The sequence below is a fragment of the Nomascus leucogenys genome, chromosome 2, assembly GCF_006542625.1.
Source record: "Nomascus leucogenys isolate Asia chromosome 2, Asia_NLE_v1, whole genome shotgun sequence".
NCBI lineage: Eukaryota > Metazoa > Chordata > Mammalia > Primates > Hylobatidae > Nomascus > Nomascus leucogenys.
The window spans coordinates 41008471-41025745 of NC_044382.1; the positions used below are offsets into that span (position 1 = coordinate 41008471).

Consider the following 17275-nt stretch of genomic DNA (forward strand, 5'->3'; position numbering starts at 1 on the left):
CTCTTTTCCTTTCTTTCTTTATGTGGCACTGATTCTGTGCCAGACCCACTGTGTGGTTGGGGCAGAGACCCTGGGTGGCCCCAACACCTGGGGCCCCTGGCTGGTACCCTCCCTCTGTGCATGGCCCTGCCTCCCTGCAATTCCAGGAGTAGGTGCTTTCTGAGGCAGGGCATTTCCTTTTGTTTTTGCTAAAGGAAGCAAACTCTGTGGCAGGATATCCTCTGCTGTGTTTTCATGTTATCTGAGGGAGAAAAAAAAACAAAACAGGGCCTGCACATGAAAAATGGAGGGGAAGCCATTGCAAGCTGAAGGGTAACCTGTAAACTCTTTGCTGGGGGCCATTTCAGGGCCTGTTTTCCAAGAACTGTAATGCTGAGGTGGCAGAAGGCGAGCTAGAAGATTTTTGACTTACGGTAATCTTCCATCCTGATGGGTGGTTTTGGCCAACTACTCCTCTGATCTCAGCCTCCTCCCTCCAGGGACCAGGCAGTACTGCCTTAGTTACTCTATGAGGATGGTCTTGCTTCAGAGCTGAGGACCTACACTTGGCCTTTTGTTCATAATCTTGTCACTGCTGCTGCTTTGAAGAAGTAGAGTTTCAGGCAAGATAAGAGAAGAGGAAGTCCTCTCAAAGCCCTGTTGATGTTGGGAGAGGGAACTGAAGACAGTCATTTCATGGATGTGTTCCTCTTTTTTCTTTCAGGGCCTCTGGGAATGTGTTTTGTACTTGTGTCTAGATCCCAGAACCGCATTGGATGGGGCCCTAATTTATCCCTGAGACCCAGAGTCTGAGCAGTGATACATCTTCCAGCCTCTAAGCCTTCCCTTCAGCATTCTGATTTCCTTGACTTTTTTTCCCACACTTTTCTGTATTAAGCAAGTAGAAAGAAGAAAATGGCCTTTGACTCTAAGCTAGTCTCAGAGTCAAAGAGAGGGAAAGAGCAACTAGAGAAACCAGAAGCCCCATTCATTTTAAGAAGACGGTTTGGGAAGGCTTTTGGGTAGGAGTGGACTCAAACAGGATACGGGGTGTGGAGAGGTAGAAAGCCTTATAATTTTTGCCTACTAAGTGGGTATTGTGAACAGTAGGGAAGTTGAAAGCTACGTGGGTAGCTCTATCCAGGGAGGTTTTAAAAATGGAAAGTGTAACCTAAGGAGTATATTCAGGAAATATTTATTATTTCATTTCTCTGGCTGGTTGTCATGAGCTTGAGAATTTAAGCACCACACTGTGCTGCTGTCTCCTTGGAAGAGGGGAAGGGGGAAGGGACTGTGTGTCACTGGCATGATCTTGTGTATGTGTATGGGGTTGGGGAGCTCTCTGGAATGCAGTCTGGGGGCAGATTGGACTCTCAGAAATCCTCTTGGGTGGTGGGTGGTGGGGAGAGGGTTGTTGTTGAATTCCTGCCTCTTCTCACATCTGGCCGTTTTGGAGTTTACCACACCTCTGAGTAGGGTTTGTGCTGGCCAACATTTGATGGCTTCATCTCCCTCAGGGCTTCTTAGGGTCACTGGTTAGAGGTTACTCCTCCCTAGGATGAACACTTATCCTATTTTGCCCAGAAGTGAGGGGCCTTCTGGGATGGGGACTTTCAGTGGTAAAAATGGCAAAGTCCTAGGTAAATCAGCATGATTGGTCAACCCATGGCCTTAACACCAGTCTTAACTCTAGCTGATACTGGCCAGGGGGTGTCATGGAGGTCATTTGGAGACTAGGAGCAGAGCTTTTTATTCCTGGTGTGCATTCAGCAAGAATGGTTAATGGATCTCCATTTGACTAGCAGGCAGAGACTAATCTGGTCCTGGAATCTGTTCAGCCAGGCTGAGCAAGCTCACAGGTTAATTGAGTTTCCCAGTTTATGGCTGCTTAGTGGAGGTGGTGGCTGCTTAGTGGGGAGAGAGTTCAGGTGGTTAGATTTGGATCCTGGCTGTGTTCATTTATAGTCCAAAACTTTCAGAAGAGGGTGATTTTATCTTTTTCTTTCTCAGGAATGTATTAGTGGTTCAGAAAATATCACAGACATGGTGTTAATTTACTGTTTTCCTGCTGGGGATATAGGATAGTGGAAGAGAGGATGAAGGGAAAAGGAGCACGTTTTCTAGAACTCAGCTGTCATGAGAGAGAAGTGTAAGCCTGTGGGTAGGAGCAGCTTTCCTTGTTGAGCGTAGGCATTTGGCTCAGGAGTTCGAGCACTGATAGTGGTGGCTCTTGGTGGTTATTGTCTGTGGGCAGGGATAATGAAGGGTGACCGACTGTCCCACTTTTAGCCCTGAAGGTCCTGGGAAACCCCCAGTCCTGGAAAAACTAGGACTGTTGGTAACCCCAGTGGAGGGACAAAGCCCCCAAATGGGCAGTAGGGCAGAGTTTTTGGCCTGAGTACGTATAAGTGATGAGAGTCAGAGCTGAGGACTCAGAGCTGTCTTGGGAGAAAGACGGAGTCCAGAATTTAAATCACTTAAAAAAAAAAAAGAAGTCTTTTTCAAGTGTCCTGAATCAAGAAAACAAACGCATCTGCAGCCCATATCTTCCTGGGCAAGCCCTTGTGGCTGGGAACAGCTAGAGTGTAGCTGGCTCAGTCACTCTCTCTCAGAGCCAGGACAGCAGCTGAGAGCAAAGACCTGGGGCAAGGGGATTATTTTGGGGTGAAGTGGATGCCAGCGTCCCCAAGATAAGCGGCCTTAAATCAAGCTATTCTGCAGTGTGATTTTTTTTCTAAATTTCTTTTTGGAAAGTCATTCTCGGACTACCTGCTGCTTCCATAGGTGAAGGGGGGCAGGGTAGCAGAGCTGGAGTGGGACAGAACTTTGGCCTTTTGTCCTGTATGTTTGATCTAGAGGCAGGCTGCAGCAGCTGAGGGAAAGTCCTAGGGAAAATTGACAGAGGTTGGCTGTCTGAGCACCCAGCGGGCCTCCTCAAGCCAGTCTTCCCTGACCCTTAGGAAAAACACATGCACATACACCTGAGCAAGAATTATTTCTGTCTTTCAGGATATAGTATAAATAGTCATGTGTCCTGTGACCTTTTAAATGGAAACTTAGCTCTCCTTTCTCTAAGAATGTACCTAAAGATGTTCTTTGCTTTGTATCTGTTTGATGGGAGAATAAAGTGTCGTTGGCTGAGTCCTGAGGGATTTGGAATGAATCTTGTTCCAGTAGACTCTAAGCTCCAGGAGAACAGGATCTGGTTTCTCTTGCTTACCCCTGAATCCCAGAGCCTAAACTAGTGCCTGGCACATAGATGTTCAGTAATTAATCATTCATTAAGTACCTTTCTGAATGAGGACAGTACACTGAAGGTTGTGGGACAGTGGCTCTCAAACGTGGCTGTACATTAAAAGCACCTGGGGAGCTTTAAAAAACATCTTAATGTCCAGGCCACACTCCATACCTATTAATTTAGATTCTTTTAGGGCAAGACCTAGGCATCAGTAGTTTAAAAACTCTTAAGTTATTGCAGCAGCCCAGTATGAGAACCATTGTGTGTGTGTGTTTGTGTGTGTGTGTGTGTGTGTGTGTAGAGTTTTGTTACTCAAAGTGTGGTTTGTGGACCAGCAACTGCAAGCATCACTTGGGTTCTTATTAGAAATGCAGGCTTTCAGATCCCATCCTAGACCTAATGAATTAGAATCTGCATTTTAATAAGATCCCCAGGGATTAAAGACTGGGAAGCATGGCTGTAGGGATACAGAGAATCTGCTGGTGTTAAGGGTCCGTGAAGGGCAGAGTAGTGGGAAATAGGGCTGGAAAGCAGGCTAGGAAGTTTGGACTTATTGGGCAGGCAGTGGAAAGCCATGAAAAGATCTTGAGCATGGGAGTGATATGATAGGAAAAGGCAGATGAGTCCCTGCCAGTGGGATCCAATGTCTGAGAATGTTACCTTCTCTTGCAGGTGCTGCTCCCGGCAGCCAGCTTGCTGCAGCTCATGGATGTTCGGCAGAACTGCTGTGACTTCCTGCAGTCTCAGTTGCATCCCACCAATTGCCTGGGCATCCGTGCGTTTGCAGATGTGCACACCTGCACTGACCTTCTGCAGCAGGCCAATGCCTACGCAGGTAAGGGGGAGCCGGACTGCTGCACCTCCTCTGAGTTTGTGGATCTAATCACCTGGTCTTCTGCAGACTCCTCAAAGATTATGAGAAGTGTTCTCTGCTGTGAAGCAGCTATGATTTAGTTAGGGATACAGGTGGAAAGATAATTAATGATAGGAGAGTTTAGCTCATTGCCAAGTGGAAAATGATTAATTGCCAAGGGGATGGTACAGACGCAATTTTCACTAGAGTAGAGGAAGGAGATCCAAGAAGACTTGGGGAGTGGGGAGAGCAAACTGAGCTAGGTCTTGAGCTAGGTCTTGTTATTGTTAAGAAAACCTTTGTTTTTATCTGAGTGTTCCATGAACATTCTTTTAAAAGTCACGTATTGGCCAGGCATGGTGGCTCACGCCTGTAATCCCAGCACTTTGGGAGGCTGAGGCGGGCGGATCACGAGGTCAGGAGATCGAGACTATCTGGCTAACACGGTGAAACCCCTGTCTCTATTAAAAAAAAAAAAAAAAAAAAAATAGCCAAGCTTGGTGGCGGGCGCCTGTAGTCCCAGCTACTTGGGAGGCTGAGGCAGGAGAATGGTGTGAACCTGGGAGGCGGAGCTTGCAGTGAGCCGAGATTTCGCCACTGCACTCCAGCCTGGGTGACAGAGCGAGACTCCGTCTAAAAAAAAAAAAAAAGTCACGTACTATTGCAGGGCTTATAATGATGAGAAGTGTCCTGCTCCACCTTTCCACACTGAGTCTTGTGCTCCAGAGCCACTCATTTTCAATCCTTAAGGAATTAAAATGCAGGTTCTGATCCACCTAAAAGCTACTTCATCTGCTACTCACGTCCATTTATCAAAATAATATGTGTAACTGCTATTTTTTGATTTATTAGTTTTAGATATTATTTGTTGACTTCTCCAGAAGAATAAGATTGAGCTTTTGCAGACTTTCCCCTTATACACATGCAGCCATCCCCCTCTTTGTTGTCCAAATACCATTTCCACAACTGAACTAAGCCATCTATTATAATTATAGTGTTTTTTTTAAATCAGAAAACTTTAATAAGAAGGGCAGTTAATAATTGTCTTTTTCTCTTGCATAGTGTATGGTTCTACCACTAATTCTTGTTAGAACAGTCCTCAATACATTAGATAATCTGTTGGTTCACTTATTTTTCTTGGAGACGTTCTCTGCACTAGAGCTTGTCATTCTATTATTTTAATGGGGTTTTGGGAGGGAGTAGAAATGAACATTTATATTCAGTCCACCATGTTTATTTAGCTAGCTGGAAAGAAATCTTCATTGCCACTTGTTCCAGCCTGAAGAAAGATGATGAATGACTAGGAAATAGGTCTGATCATTTAACTTGATAAATTCAGTCATGGCCACCTTCTTCCCTTGCAGTAAAACACCTCCTTCTTCCCCCTGCTCAAGCACTGTCATGGCTGCTATGCTGTTCAGTGTCTCCTGTTCAGCCAGTGTCTGGAAATTAGCTGAGGACCTACTGGCTGCCCACCTGCCAGCTAGCTACCTGTGCTGTGTTAGCCTCTTGGTCAACAAAGCAACAAGCATTTGCTCTGTTTCTTGGCATGCTTTTTCTCTCTGATTAAGTCCCTGACCCCAGGAGCCTGCAGAGACTCTCATGTCTCCCTGCAGCCTGTTTCTGAAGGCACAAACAAGTCTTCTTTCTGAAGACTTGTAAAGATAGTCTTGATATGATGATTTTTGTGAAGGACATTACACAGTAGCCTCAATTCTGAGTCCTGCTGATTCTTTCTGACTCTGAACCTTGACCCTTCTGCTTCTCTGCCGTTCCTGTGCTCTCTTTTCCCTGCATATTCTCCACTGCCTTTCCATCTTCACTTAGGGAGCCCTTTCTCTTCCTGGGGAGGGCTCCCAGTGAAGCCTTTGAAGAGGTCACTTTCTAGATGGTTGGATGTGCTAAGTCTTTGCTTTAGCAGGAGCCAAGCTCTTTGCTAAGGCAAGCATTTTCTCTGCAGATTTTTTTTTTTTTTTTTTTTGAGATGGAATCTCGCTCTGTCGCCCAGGCTGGAGTGCAGTGGCGCAATCTCAGCTCACTGCAAGCCCTGCCTCCCGGGTTCACGCCATTCCCCTGCCTCAGCCTCCCGAGTAGCTGGGACTACAGGCGCCTGCCACCATGCCAGGCTGATTTTTTGTATTTTTAGTAGAGATGGGGTTTCACCATGTTAGCCAAGATGGTCTCGATCTCCTGACCTTGTGACCCGCCTGCCTCAGCCTCCCAAAGTGCTGGGATTACAGGCGTGAGCCACTGTGCCTGGCCTGCAGATTCTTTTCAGAAACGTTTGCTAGTGCAGTGGCAAAGGGAGAGTGCTTAGATGTCAGAAATTCTGTCTCCTTCTGTGTCTCCTCTTACCAGCCCTCTCCTTCCACATAGTGTGTGCATGCATGTGTGTGCACACCTAGCACATATCCCACCCTAATTGGCTGATACAGTTGTCTGAGGTTTGGGGAGTGTACTGAATCCCCACCTTTTTTAAAATTTAAAATTACATTCTAGATTCAAGAGGTACATGTGCAGGTTTGTTACATTTGTATGTTGTGTGATGCTGAGTTTTGGCTTCTGTTGATCCCATTACTCAGATGGTGAACATAGTACCCAATAGGAAATTTATCAGCCCTTGCCCCCACTCCTTTTGGAGTCCCTGCTGTCTGTTGTTCCCATCTTTATGTCCATAGGCACCCAGGGTTTAGTTCCCACTTACAAGTGAAAACGCGATATTTGGTGTTTCTGTGTTAATTAACTTAGGATAATGGCCTCCAGCTGTGTCCATGTTCCTGCAAAGGACATGATTTTGTTCTTTTTATGGCTGCATAGTATTCCATGGTGTACCACATTTTCTTTATCCAATCCATTGTGGATGGGCACCTAGATTGATTGCATGTCTTTGCTATTGTGAATAGTGCTTAATGAACATGTGTGCATGTGTCTTTTGGTAGAACAATTTATTCTTCTTTGGGTATATACCCAGTAATGGGGTTGCTGGGTCAAATGGTGGTTCTATTTTTAGTTCTTTAAGAAATCTCCAGACTGTTTTCCACAGTAGCTGAATTAATTTACATTCCCACCAGCAGTATATAAGCATTCCCTTTTCTCTGCAACTTTGCCAGCATCTGTTGTTTTTTGACTTTTTAATAATAGCCATCCTGACTGGTATGAGATGGTATCACTTGGTAGTTTTGATGTGCATTTCTCTAATGTGAATCCCCCGCTTTAATAGGGCTCCCGGGCTCTTCTGGCCTGGCTTTTCCCAACTTTCAATGTCTGTGTTTTCTCCCTTTGCCCCTTTCATTATCTGATGATGAGACTCATCTGTGGGAGAGTGCAACAGATGCAGCTGGGAACACATCCATCTTTCTGGTGCTCCTTGGTCCTGTTGCTGTCATAGTGATTGAGTTCTGTCCGCATTATGGGTTTGTGTATGCAGACATCCTGATGAATTATTCTTAGCTAGTGTTTATTGAGCTCTCCCTTTGGGTCATACCCTATGCTAAGCATTTTATTGGCATCATCCCATTTAATGCATACGATAGCTGAGGAAACCAGGGCACAGAGAGGTGAAGTAATTTGTTGAGGTCACATAGTGACAGAAGGAACAGAAGGCAGGATTCAAGCCCAGACGGTGCTGACTCCAGAGCCAGTGTTTATTACATTCTACAGCTTCTAGGCCCAGTTTGGACATAAGGATGCCCTGTGAATCAGTAACTGAGGAGTGCATGTGGCTAGAGTTGGCATTTTCCATTGAAAGCATGTTCCTAGAAGCCTGTGCAATGTAGTCACCAAATCCCAACAACCAGACAGTGTAGACAGACATCCAGCTGTCCGCTAGACACAGGGTATGTCATCATCTTGGGATGGAGGAAGTGCCATGTGGGTGTCTTCTTCTCTTCCCTGTCGGGTGACTTCCTCCCAGGCACATGGAGCCTGTTCCCTCACTGAATGAGTGAGCAGGCCCTCCTACTTTCCCTGGCTGGGTCAGCATGATCTTCAGGCTGAGAGTCTTCTCCCTGTTATGCAGGCCTTCTGTGGAGCCTGTGATCCTCTCCTGGGTGGCTTTCTCTGCAGCCCACTCTGCTCTGCATACTAGGGAGGTAATATTTTTAAAGTAGTATAATGCAGAAGATAAGGCCATGATGCAAAGATGTTAGAAGAAGGGAATGAAGTTTAGATTGTGCAGTATTTAGAGAAGAAGTAGAAAATGATTATCCATGCTTACTCCCTTGAACCCACCCACTGATGTGGGCCTGCTTTTTTCCTTGTACCCCTGACTTTAGATGGAGCCTGGGGTTCTCTGCCATCTCTGCCTCTTGAGACAGACCTGTGACCTCACTCTACTGTAAGTGCAGGGGTGCAGGCACCCACTAGGGTCACACACAAGGGAAAACATTGGTCTCTGTGGTCACAGGTCTCCCTGGACCTAGGCTTTGAGTTAGAAGGTATTTCATGCCAACAAACTACAAGGAGCCCTTCAAGATCAGAACTAGGAATCGAATCAGACCAGCTAACATTTTGGAGCTGAGTAATCCTGAGCCTATTTTCTCCTCTCTATCATGGGAGTAGCGCATCCTATCCTGTTTCCAGGATGATCTGGGGAACAGGGGGAATGGGGAGGAGAGCATTCTATGGAAGTAGACAGCATGGGGGCTGTGCTGTGGAGCCTCCCTGCCAACCTCATCATCTGCAGTGAGGGAGCCTCAGAGTTGGGTCCAGGCAGGAGAGACAGGAATCCTCAGGTCACTGCTGCTGCAGACCACATGCACTTTTGGGGAGGAAGGATTTCCAGGACTTCTGGTTTTGTTTTCTCTTTATCTAGATGTGTAGTGCAGGCAGGTATGTCCTGTCCAGCCTCCCCTACTCTTCCCAGTTTCTGGCTAGCTTTGCTTTGCCTTCACTTGTCTGTAGATTCCAGTTTAGCTGCTGAATTCTCTTTCTTTTCCTTCTCTAAAAAGCTTTCTTTTTCTGTTGTTATTATTGTTGTTATTATTTCTATTTTAATAAAAACTCATCCCTGACTATTACAGAAAAAGCACATGGGTAGAAAGAATATACCACAATCCTACCCAGAGAGAACTGCTGGGCAGCACCTTGATGTATATCCTTCCAACTCTTTTTCATTGTATATGTATGCTTTCCAGCTAAAAAAACATTTTAGCCAGGTACAGTAGCAGGTGCCTATAGTCCCAGCTACTTGGGAGGTTGAGGTTGATAGCTCAAGCTTTCATGCATAGCTTGAGCCCCGGAATTTGAATCCAGCCTGGGTAACATAGTAAGACACCCCATCTCTTAAAAAAACATTCTTAGCAGTATATTCTGAATGTCTTTCCATGTTAGCAGATACATTTCTAGACCATTGTTTGAAAAATTTAGGTAATATATTCAATAAAAGCAATTTATACTCATGACCAAAAAATGTAAGCAGTACATAGAGGTATAAAATGCAAAGCCAGTCTTCTCCCAGGCTGTCTCTCTGAAGTGGGGAGATCCTTGGTATCCTTACAGAATTTATATATTATGCTTTTTAACTTACACAAACAGAAACACTGTGTACTTGTTGGACTTTTGTTTGACAATACAAATCTTGCAATTATTTCCTCACCCTTGTGTATGGCTATATCTTATTCTTTTAGTCTGCTGCATCTCATGGATGGAGTATAATTTATTTAACCAGTCTTCTATTGTTGGACATTAATGTTTCCAGTTTTTTCTTTTATTTAAAATGCTTCCGTGAGAATTCTTATACATAATATTTTGGAGTACACTTGCTAGTATACCTGTAGGGTACAATCTTAGTAGCATAGTTGTTGGATCAAAGAGAATGTACATTAAAAAATTTTTTGATAGATTTTGCCATCTTGCTCTCTAAACAAATGTGACTTTATTTTAAAGCCAGTCTTGCCTTCTGATAGGTCCTTGGCTTTTCCAGCGAGAGCACAACTTTGTGGGGGCTGAAGCATCATCTCTATGTCCAGCTGCCTATTTGGTTTCCTGTTTGGAAGGGCCCTGTCACTTCCTGCTATGGCAGTCCCTCCAGCTTCCTCTGGATTCAGTTTCCCCCTCAGGGAAGTCCCCCATATCTTTGCTATGATATATGTTATTCTGGGGTGGGGAGGGTAGGTCCCGCATTTAGAAGCTGACTGCCTTAGCTAATGGCATCACAGTCTTCCTGGGCAGCTAGTAGCTGGGAAATGGACCCCAGTGTCTTTCACAGCCTGTTTCTTATACCTCATTATTGTTGTTTCCAGGGACTGCTTAATCTTTAACCTCAGAGGCCAGGGCCTAGGTTTATGGGGACTTTGTTGTTTGGTAATTGGACAGCCATACACTAGGCCATCAGCAGAGCTGTTTGGGAGGGATGTTAATGGGACTTCATTAATGAAATAGCAATTAAAATTCTTTGGACATATTGTTTACATCAGTCTGCCAAAGCTAAGCGAAAACCTCCAGCCATGGGATGGAAAAGCCATTGGAGTTCACGTGCTTATGGAGAGAAATGGCCTTTTTTTGATTGATTGTCATTTGAGATCATGGAATGAAGTAATTAAATTAAGGCAGCAGAAAAATTTGGAAAATCATTAAAAAACATAAATCTCTGACTCATTGAGAGTTCTCTTCTAAAATTGCTGCTCCTAACTTGTCACCATGAAATAATGATGATCATAATGTTGGGCATTTCTATCATTTTTGAACATTTGCTAGGTGCCAGGAATGGTGCTACATGATTCATAGGCATGGCCTCATTTTGTTCACTTAAGTATAAGAGTTATTATTTTCTCAGCTTATAGGTGAAGAAACTGTAACCCCAGAGAGGTTTAGTAACTTGTCCAAGATCGTATATTAACAGCTTGTAAGTGGCAGTGCCAGAGTGAGGCCAGCTGACTGCAGAGGTCTGTGTCCTAAGCCCCGCTACTTATTTCCCACCCACGCAGACCAGCCCAGCCTATTTTCCATGATGGTTGCCTCACTCCTGCCTCTCTTGGATTTTTTGCATCTAATTTGAAGGTGGCAAATGAGGCAGTCGTGCAGACACAGATAGGTTTTGTTGCTTGCTCTTTGTTAGGATTTTAGGAAACTTCACTTGTTCCATTTTCTGGGTTATGGGGAACCTCACTGTTGAATCAATAGCACTGTTATGGCCCTTGGCTGTGTGTGTGTATGCATGCGTGTGTGTGTGTGTGTGTGTGTGTGTGTGTGTGAGAGAGAGAGAGAGAGAGAGAGAGAGAAAGAGAGAGAGAGAGAAAGAGAGGGAGAGGACAACACATAATATTTCTGGAGTAAGGCAACATGGAAAGAGAGCTTATTTCCTGCCTTCCCAGGGAGTGTGGAGGTAGTAATATTTAGAGTCTGAGGGCTGGTGGTCATGACCCTTCTGAGAAGAGGTCAAGGTGGGTCTCTGTTACTTCCCTGTGGGAGCTGAGCCTTTTCGCTAGAGCAGAGAAACTGTGAGCCTGGAAAGCTAAATATTGATTCAAGAAAGCTTGCCTCTGGCCTCTAAAAATAGAGTAATAAGGGGCAGAAGAGAGAGTTTTAAGGCAGTTCTGTGGTTTTGTTTTTTCCCCCTGCCAAAATGTTTCCATTTTGTTTGTGTGTCCACCTGTGTCAGCCAGTCTCTCCTGAGGGTGTGACCTGTGGTTCAATTCAGAGGCACTCACACCTGTTCCCTGGGGCTGCTGGCCCTGGGAATTATGAGGCTTATGGGGTTTATTTCATCTCTGCAGGTCAAGGAAGTCACAGATGGGTCATCATTCCATTTGTTCTGAGCTTGTAGGTTAGATGAACCAGATCAAAGGTTTAGGTATTTCATTCCATGAAGAGAGAAGAATAGTCCTGAGGCTAGCTTGAGAGGTTGCCTGAACCCTAGGCAGTCTTGAAGAACAGTCAGGAAAGTGCAGTAATAATTTTAGAGCTCATTACATACAGATATTATGCTGGAGACTGAGGATTCAGCTTCAAAGAACACAGACTTGATCTCTGACCTCATGGGGCTCCCAGTCCTAATAGAATAGAACAATTCATGTAATAAAGCAGGGTGATTAGGGATATGATTGTTATATCTTGTTTGGGGGGCTTTGGGAACCCCAAAGACTATCACTTCCTCTGGCCTAGTGGATGGGGGGATTAGGGAAATATCTTAATTCTGGGGTTAGGTCTGAGATTTGAACCCAGAACTGACTCCAAAATGCCAAGAAGTTAGGAATTTAGGGACTAAGATTATTCTCTTTTTTCCCCAAAGAAAGGTTTTTAGATGCATATTCTCTGTCTATGCCTCTTTCTGTCTCTATATCCAGCACCCCTGAGAGGGATTCTTAAGGTTTTCTGATGTCTGTGTTGAATTTTACCCCAGTGGACTGCTCAGGATTGGTGTTTATCTTGGTACCTAAGATACTCATCAGAATATTTATTATTATAATTGGGCAATCTTGGTTCAAAACCTGGCTCTACCAGGTTTGCTGTTCTGTAAACCTAAGCACATGTCTTAGACTTTCTGAGCTTCCGTTTCTCCATCTGTAAAATGGGGACGTTGATACTCACTTTAGTAGGGCTTTGGCGGGGATTGAGAGACATAATATATGTAAAATGCTTAGAATGGTGTTAGCTAGTATTAGGAAATGGCCTCAACTTTCTCCGAGACCCAACTGTACCCCCAGAGAAAGCCCTTGCCTAGGAATGTATCACCCAAATTTTATCATCGTTTTAACATTGGGAAGATATGTTTGTGTTGCTTGATGGGGAAAAGACTGAAAGTTGTATGGTGCCTCTTCCTCTTCTCCATAATTTCCCATCCACATGGACAGGAATATACTCATTGTGTTTTACCAATCAGGACATGGAACTTAAACAATATTTGTTACTTATAGTAAAGGCTGGCTAATTAGGACTCTTAACCAGAACTCTTAATTAACTGACTTACTTTTCTCTGTGTCCACCCCTCCTTAAGAAAAAGAAGTGAAACGATAAGAAAAGTTAGTTATTATTGGAGAGTTACCCTTCAAGGGCTAACCCATGGTTAAAAGGTACTATGCCCCCGGCACATGCATCCCTCCCCCAGGATCTAGCCTTATCTGCCTCTCCATTGCATCTCCAAGAGCCTGCAGAGCTCCTCATACTTAGGGAGTGCTCAGCAAACCTTTGTTGGACGAATGAAGACATCACCTAGGTTCTAGCTAGACTTCACTATTACCGATCTTTACACATGCTCTGAATTTTCCTGTTCCCTGCCTTTGTTTGTACTGAAAGTACCTCTCTCAGTCATGTGAGAGGTGGACTTTGGGATGGAGTTATTGGTGCCTTGTCTTGTCTTGCTTGTGAGGCAGTAGGGTCGTTATAGACATCACTTCTGGTTTCTTCATTTTTGAAGAAATGCTGCGTTTGATACATCATACAGTAAGAGTTATCTAGCACCTGCAATGGACTCAGTAAATGTGAGTTACATCTATTTCTTTATTTAATGCCCATATCACCTTATGTACTATTATTATTTCCATTTAATATATGGGAAGCCTGCAGCCTCAAGGAACTGAATAACATCTATATCACGGTACAGTTTGTTGAATTCGATAGAATTAAATTTGGTCTCTAAGATCTTGCAGGTCCACAGCCTTGCGCATAGGACCTGCAGTCCTAAAGGATGTCTTACAATTTTTTTTTTTAAATAGAGAGAGGCCTCACTTTATTGACCAGGCTGGTCTTGAACCCCTGGCCTCAAGTAATCTTCCTGTGCAGCCTTCTAAAGTGTTAGGATTATAGGTATGAGCCACTGTGCCTGACCCCAAGGGATATCTTGATATAGAAAATCTTCTCTGTCAAAGAGTGGTGCTGCTGGCTGCAGTGGCTCACACCTGTAATCCCAGCACTTTGGGTGACTGAGGCGGGTGGATCATCTGAGGTCAGGAGTTCGAGACCAGCCTGACCAACATGGTGAAACCCCGTCTCTACTAAAAATACAAAAGATAAGCCGGGCGTGGTAGTGGACACCTGTAATCTCAGCTACTTGGGAGACTGAGGCAGGAGAATCACTTGAACCCGGGAGGCAGAGGTTGCAGTGAGCCGAGATTGTGCCATTGCACTCCACCCTGGGCAAATAGTGAAACTCCATCTCAAAAAAAAAAAAAAAAAAAAAAAAAAAAGTGTTGCTGCTCACAGAACTGGGCTTTGGGAAGCGGGAACACAGGCTGGTAATATTTATCCTTAATTTCTGAAGACTTTCTTAAAGCTATCAAAATGAATTAATATATATTATTATCTTTGGGCTGCAAAACAATCTTGAGACTTATGTCAGGTGTTATGATTGCCTTTTATGGATGAGCATGCCATCCATAAAATGGATGGCAAAGCCTAGGAAGAAGTGACTATAAGATGTGAACCCAGGTCTTCTGACCCTTAGCCAAGGCTCTTTACTACATTCTCCATTAATACATTAAAAGCAAAGCAAAACAAAACAAAAAACCCCCCAAATAATTGTTCAAAATAGAAGATGATTCAGGAAGGTATCTTCTGGGAGCAAAGTGGGTTCTTTCCAGGAAGCAGCTGTGGAGAGGGCTGACTGGAATACAAAGTCTTCTGGGGAAATCCTATTTCCCAGGAAATGGAGTTAGCTGGAGCATCCTGTTCCTGTCTTTTCTATCCTGTTGTTTCTTGAGTGTTGCTAACAGAGAGGGGACCCTAGTTCAAAGACTTTGGGGGTTACCCCTGTCTCCTTAGACTAAATGGAAAAGGGAAGGCATTTTCCTCTTTGATCGCTTTCTTTGTCTCTTTTTGCTTATGCCCTACAAACCTCACAGATCCCTGGGTGCCAGCCCTGGGTGAGAAGCTGCTGCCTGCTATTTCTCTTGTTGCCCCTTCCCCACCAGATGCTGCTTCCTGGGAGGATTTCTGAATGGGATTTCAGTGGAAGGTTCCAGATGGGCAGAGAAGCAGCCCACTTCAGAAAGAAGGGGTTTAGATTCAAACCCTGCAGCAGGGGAGGGACAGAGAGATGGAGGTGGGGTGCTGACTACTTTTTGTCTTGATTTATCTCTAAGGATTTCTAATTTGTTCCCCACATCACCTAGAATGTACATTACTGCACCTCCTTTATCTTCCCTTTCAAAATCTAAGCCTATCTACAATCTTATGAGCTCTGAGGAAATTTTTATTTCACAGCATAGAATTTTATTTTCTTACCACCTCTTGTTCTTTTCCCTTCTCCAGCTGTCAGGTTTTTGGTCAGCCAAAGATACATGTGGGAAGGCCAGTTGTGGCTCTGGGCCAGAGATGTTGGTGCTGGTTTGCGGGACTCTCCTAAGAACCGTGTGGTCCTGCTGAGCTCAGCTGTGGCTGGTCCAGAGACCCTCAATGTCCTGTGCTTGCTCATGGTGTGGTGGCTTGTGTGGTGACTGCTTTTTCTATCTGCTGTTTCTTGGGTGTTACCAATTGGCAGGGGACTGTGGTCCAAAGACTTCTTGGACCAGAAAGGGAATGGAGGGAGAATCCAGTACTTTCCCAGCTTCCAGCCCAAGAATAAATTCTCACCATCCAAAGAAGATTGCTCCCTTGCTTTTATTTTAAGATCTTTAGCAATGAACACTTAAAAAAATATTATCTAGTCTTAAATATTTCCATAGTTAAGAAGGTTTTTTGAATGTTTAACTTAAAAACTAAAGGCTTTTTTTTTGTATTGATATACAGAGAAGCAAAGACCAGCTTCTTACCATGTTGATGTTGACAGTTGGTTCCCTTCATAAAGAAACTGACTTTCAGATTTGTCTTGTTATGTGTAAACATTCCTGAGTTTCAAGATGGACAACCTTTAGTTGTGACCATGATAATATCAATAGGCTGGTGTAGAGCAAGTGGGGAGCCATTTTTGTTCAGTGGAAGATGGAAAATATTGTTTATAACTCAATATTTGAGAGTAAACTATTAACGTTTAGGGAATCTGGATGAAGGTAGAAATTTGTGTGAGAATTATTTGGGTCTGAAATTATTTCAATATAAAAAGTTAAAAATGATTTTCACAAGAAATGATTTAAATCTTAAATTCTTTGTTTGATTTTTATGAAGTTGATGAAGTCAGGTGCAGTGGCTTTTGTCTATAGTCCCAGCTATTCAGGAGGCTGAGGCAGGAGGATCACTTGAGCCTAGGAGATCACGACCAGCCTGGGCAACATAGTAATGATGCCATTGGCCCAAAAACATAATCATAAATGGCAAAGCCAGGATTTGAACCTAGGCTCCTTCTTTCTGAAGTAGATGACATTTCAGTGAATATAATTCTCTAATAGCAGGATGATAGCCTCGAAAAATATCAGGGTAGGAATTGTCCCTGGCATTTCCCTTTTGTGGATCTTAGGCCTGTGGGTTTTATCTTATTCTGGTTGTCACCAGATTCCCCTCTGTCTTACAGTTCCATAGGCCTGGCTCCCTGGACTGTTCCTAGGGGTGGTGGGGTCACCTTGTTGCCACTACACCTGGATGAATGCTTAGTTGGGCCTCCTTATGAACCAGAGACTCACAATAGTAGGCTTGACTTTGGGCAAGAAAGGATGATCCCATCTTCTGACCTTCTAGTGTTGACTTCCTATAAGAACCCCCAGAGACCTCTCAGACACACAGCAGTTCTGACCCATTTTTGTTTGGCTGAGCTTCAGGGTGCACTGTCTGCAACTCTACCAGCTTGCACTCTGAGGGGAAATGAGCTCAATTATGGAGGCAGGTCCCAGTGAGGCTTTTCTGCAATGCTATTATTAATCTCATGGAGCATGGAAAAAATACAAACTCAGATCTGTCTGCCCCATTTTTGTCTGTGTTGATGTTCAGGACAGAGGATCATAGTGGGTGATGTCATCACTGCTGAATTAAAAGGCAAATTTCCCTCCAGCCATGATGTCTCTGTCTTTGTTTCACTCCCTTTCCCTCCATGGCCCCCCTCGCCTGCTCCAGGACTCTACTGTGAATCCCACAGATTGTCATGGAAGGGCAGAAGTGTGTTACAAATTTGTTTTCTTAACTTCTGCTTTTTTTTTTTGGAACAGAGCAGCACTTTCCAGAGGTGATGCTAGGAGAAGAATTTCTTAGCCTGAGTCTGGACCAGGTGTGCAGCTTGATATCCAGCGACAAGCTGACCGTTTCTTCAGAAGAGAAGGTATGACATAGCTCATTGGGGAAATGGGAACTTCACTCGTCAGGTGGTCATGGGAAGGACTTGTGGTTTGGTGAGATCTTTTCTT

General features: G+C 44.2%; 1 protein-coding gene across 7 annotated transcripts in view; it reads left to right on the forward strand.

Moving 5' to 3' along the window:
- Nucleotides 1-17275, forward strand: part of KLHL3 (kelch like family member 3) — a 273160-nt gene that overhangs the window by 195119 nt on the left and 60766 nt on the right. For 6 of the 7 annotated variants that reach the window (XM_030828726.1, XM_003266419.4, XM_030828716.1 and 3 more), the window contains 2 exons: nucleotides 3890-4052; nucleotides 17081-17190. In XM_030828726.1, coding sequence (XP_030684586.1) covers nucleotides 3890-4052; nucleotides 17081-17190 — 273 coding nt within the window. The remainder of the gene's footprint in view (nucleotides 1-3889; nucleotides 4053-17080; nucleotides 17191-17275) is intronic. The other variant, XM_030828745.1, reaches the window with a different exon arrangement.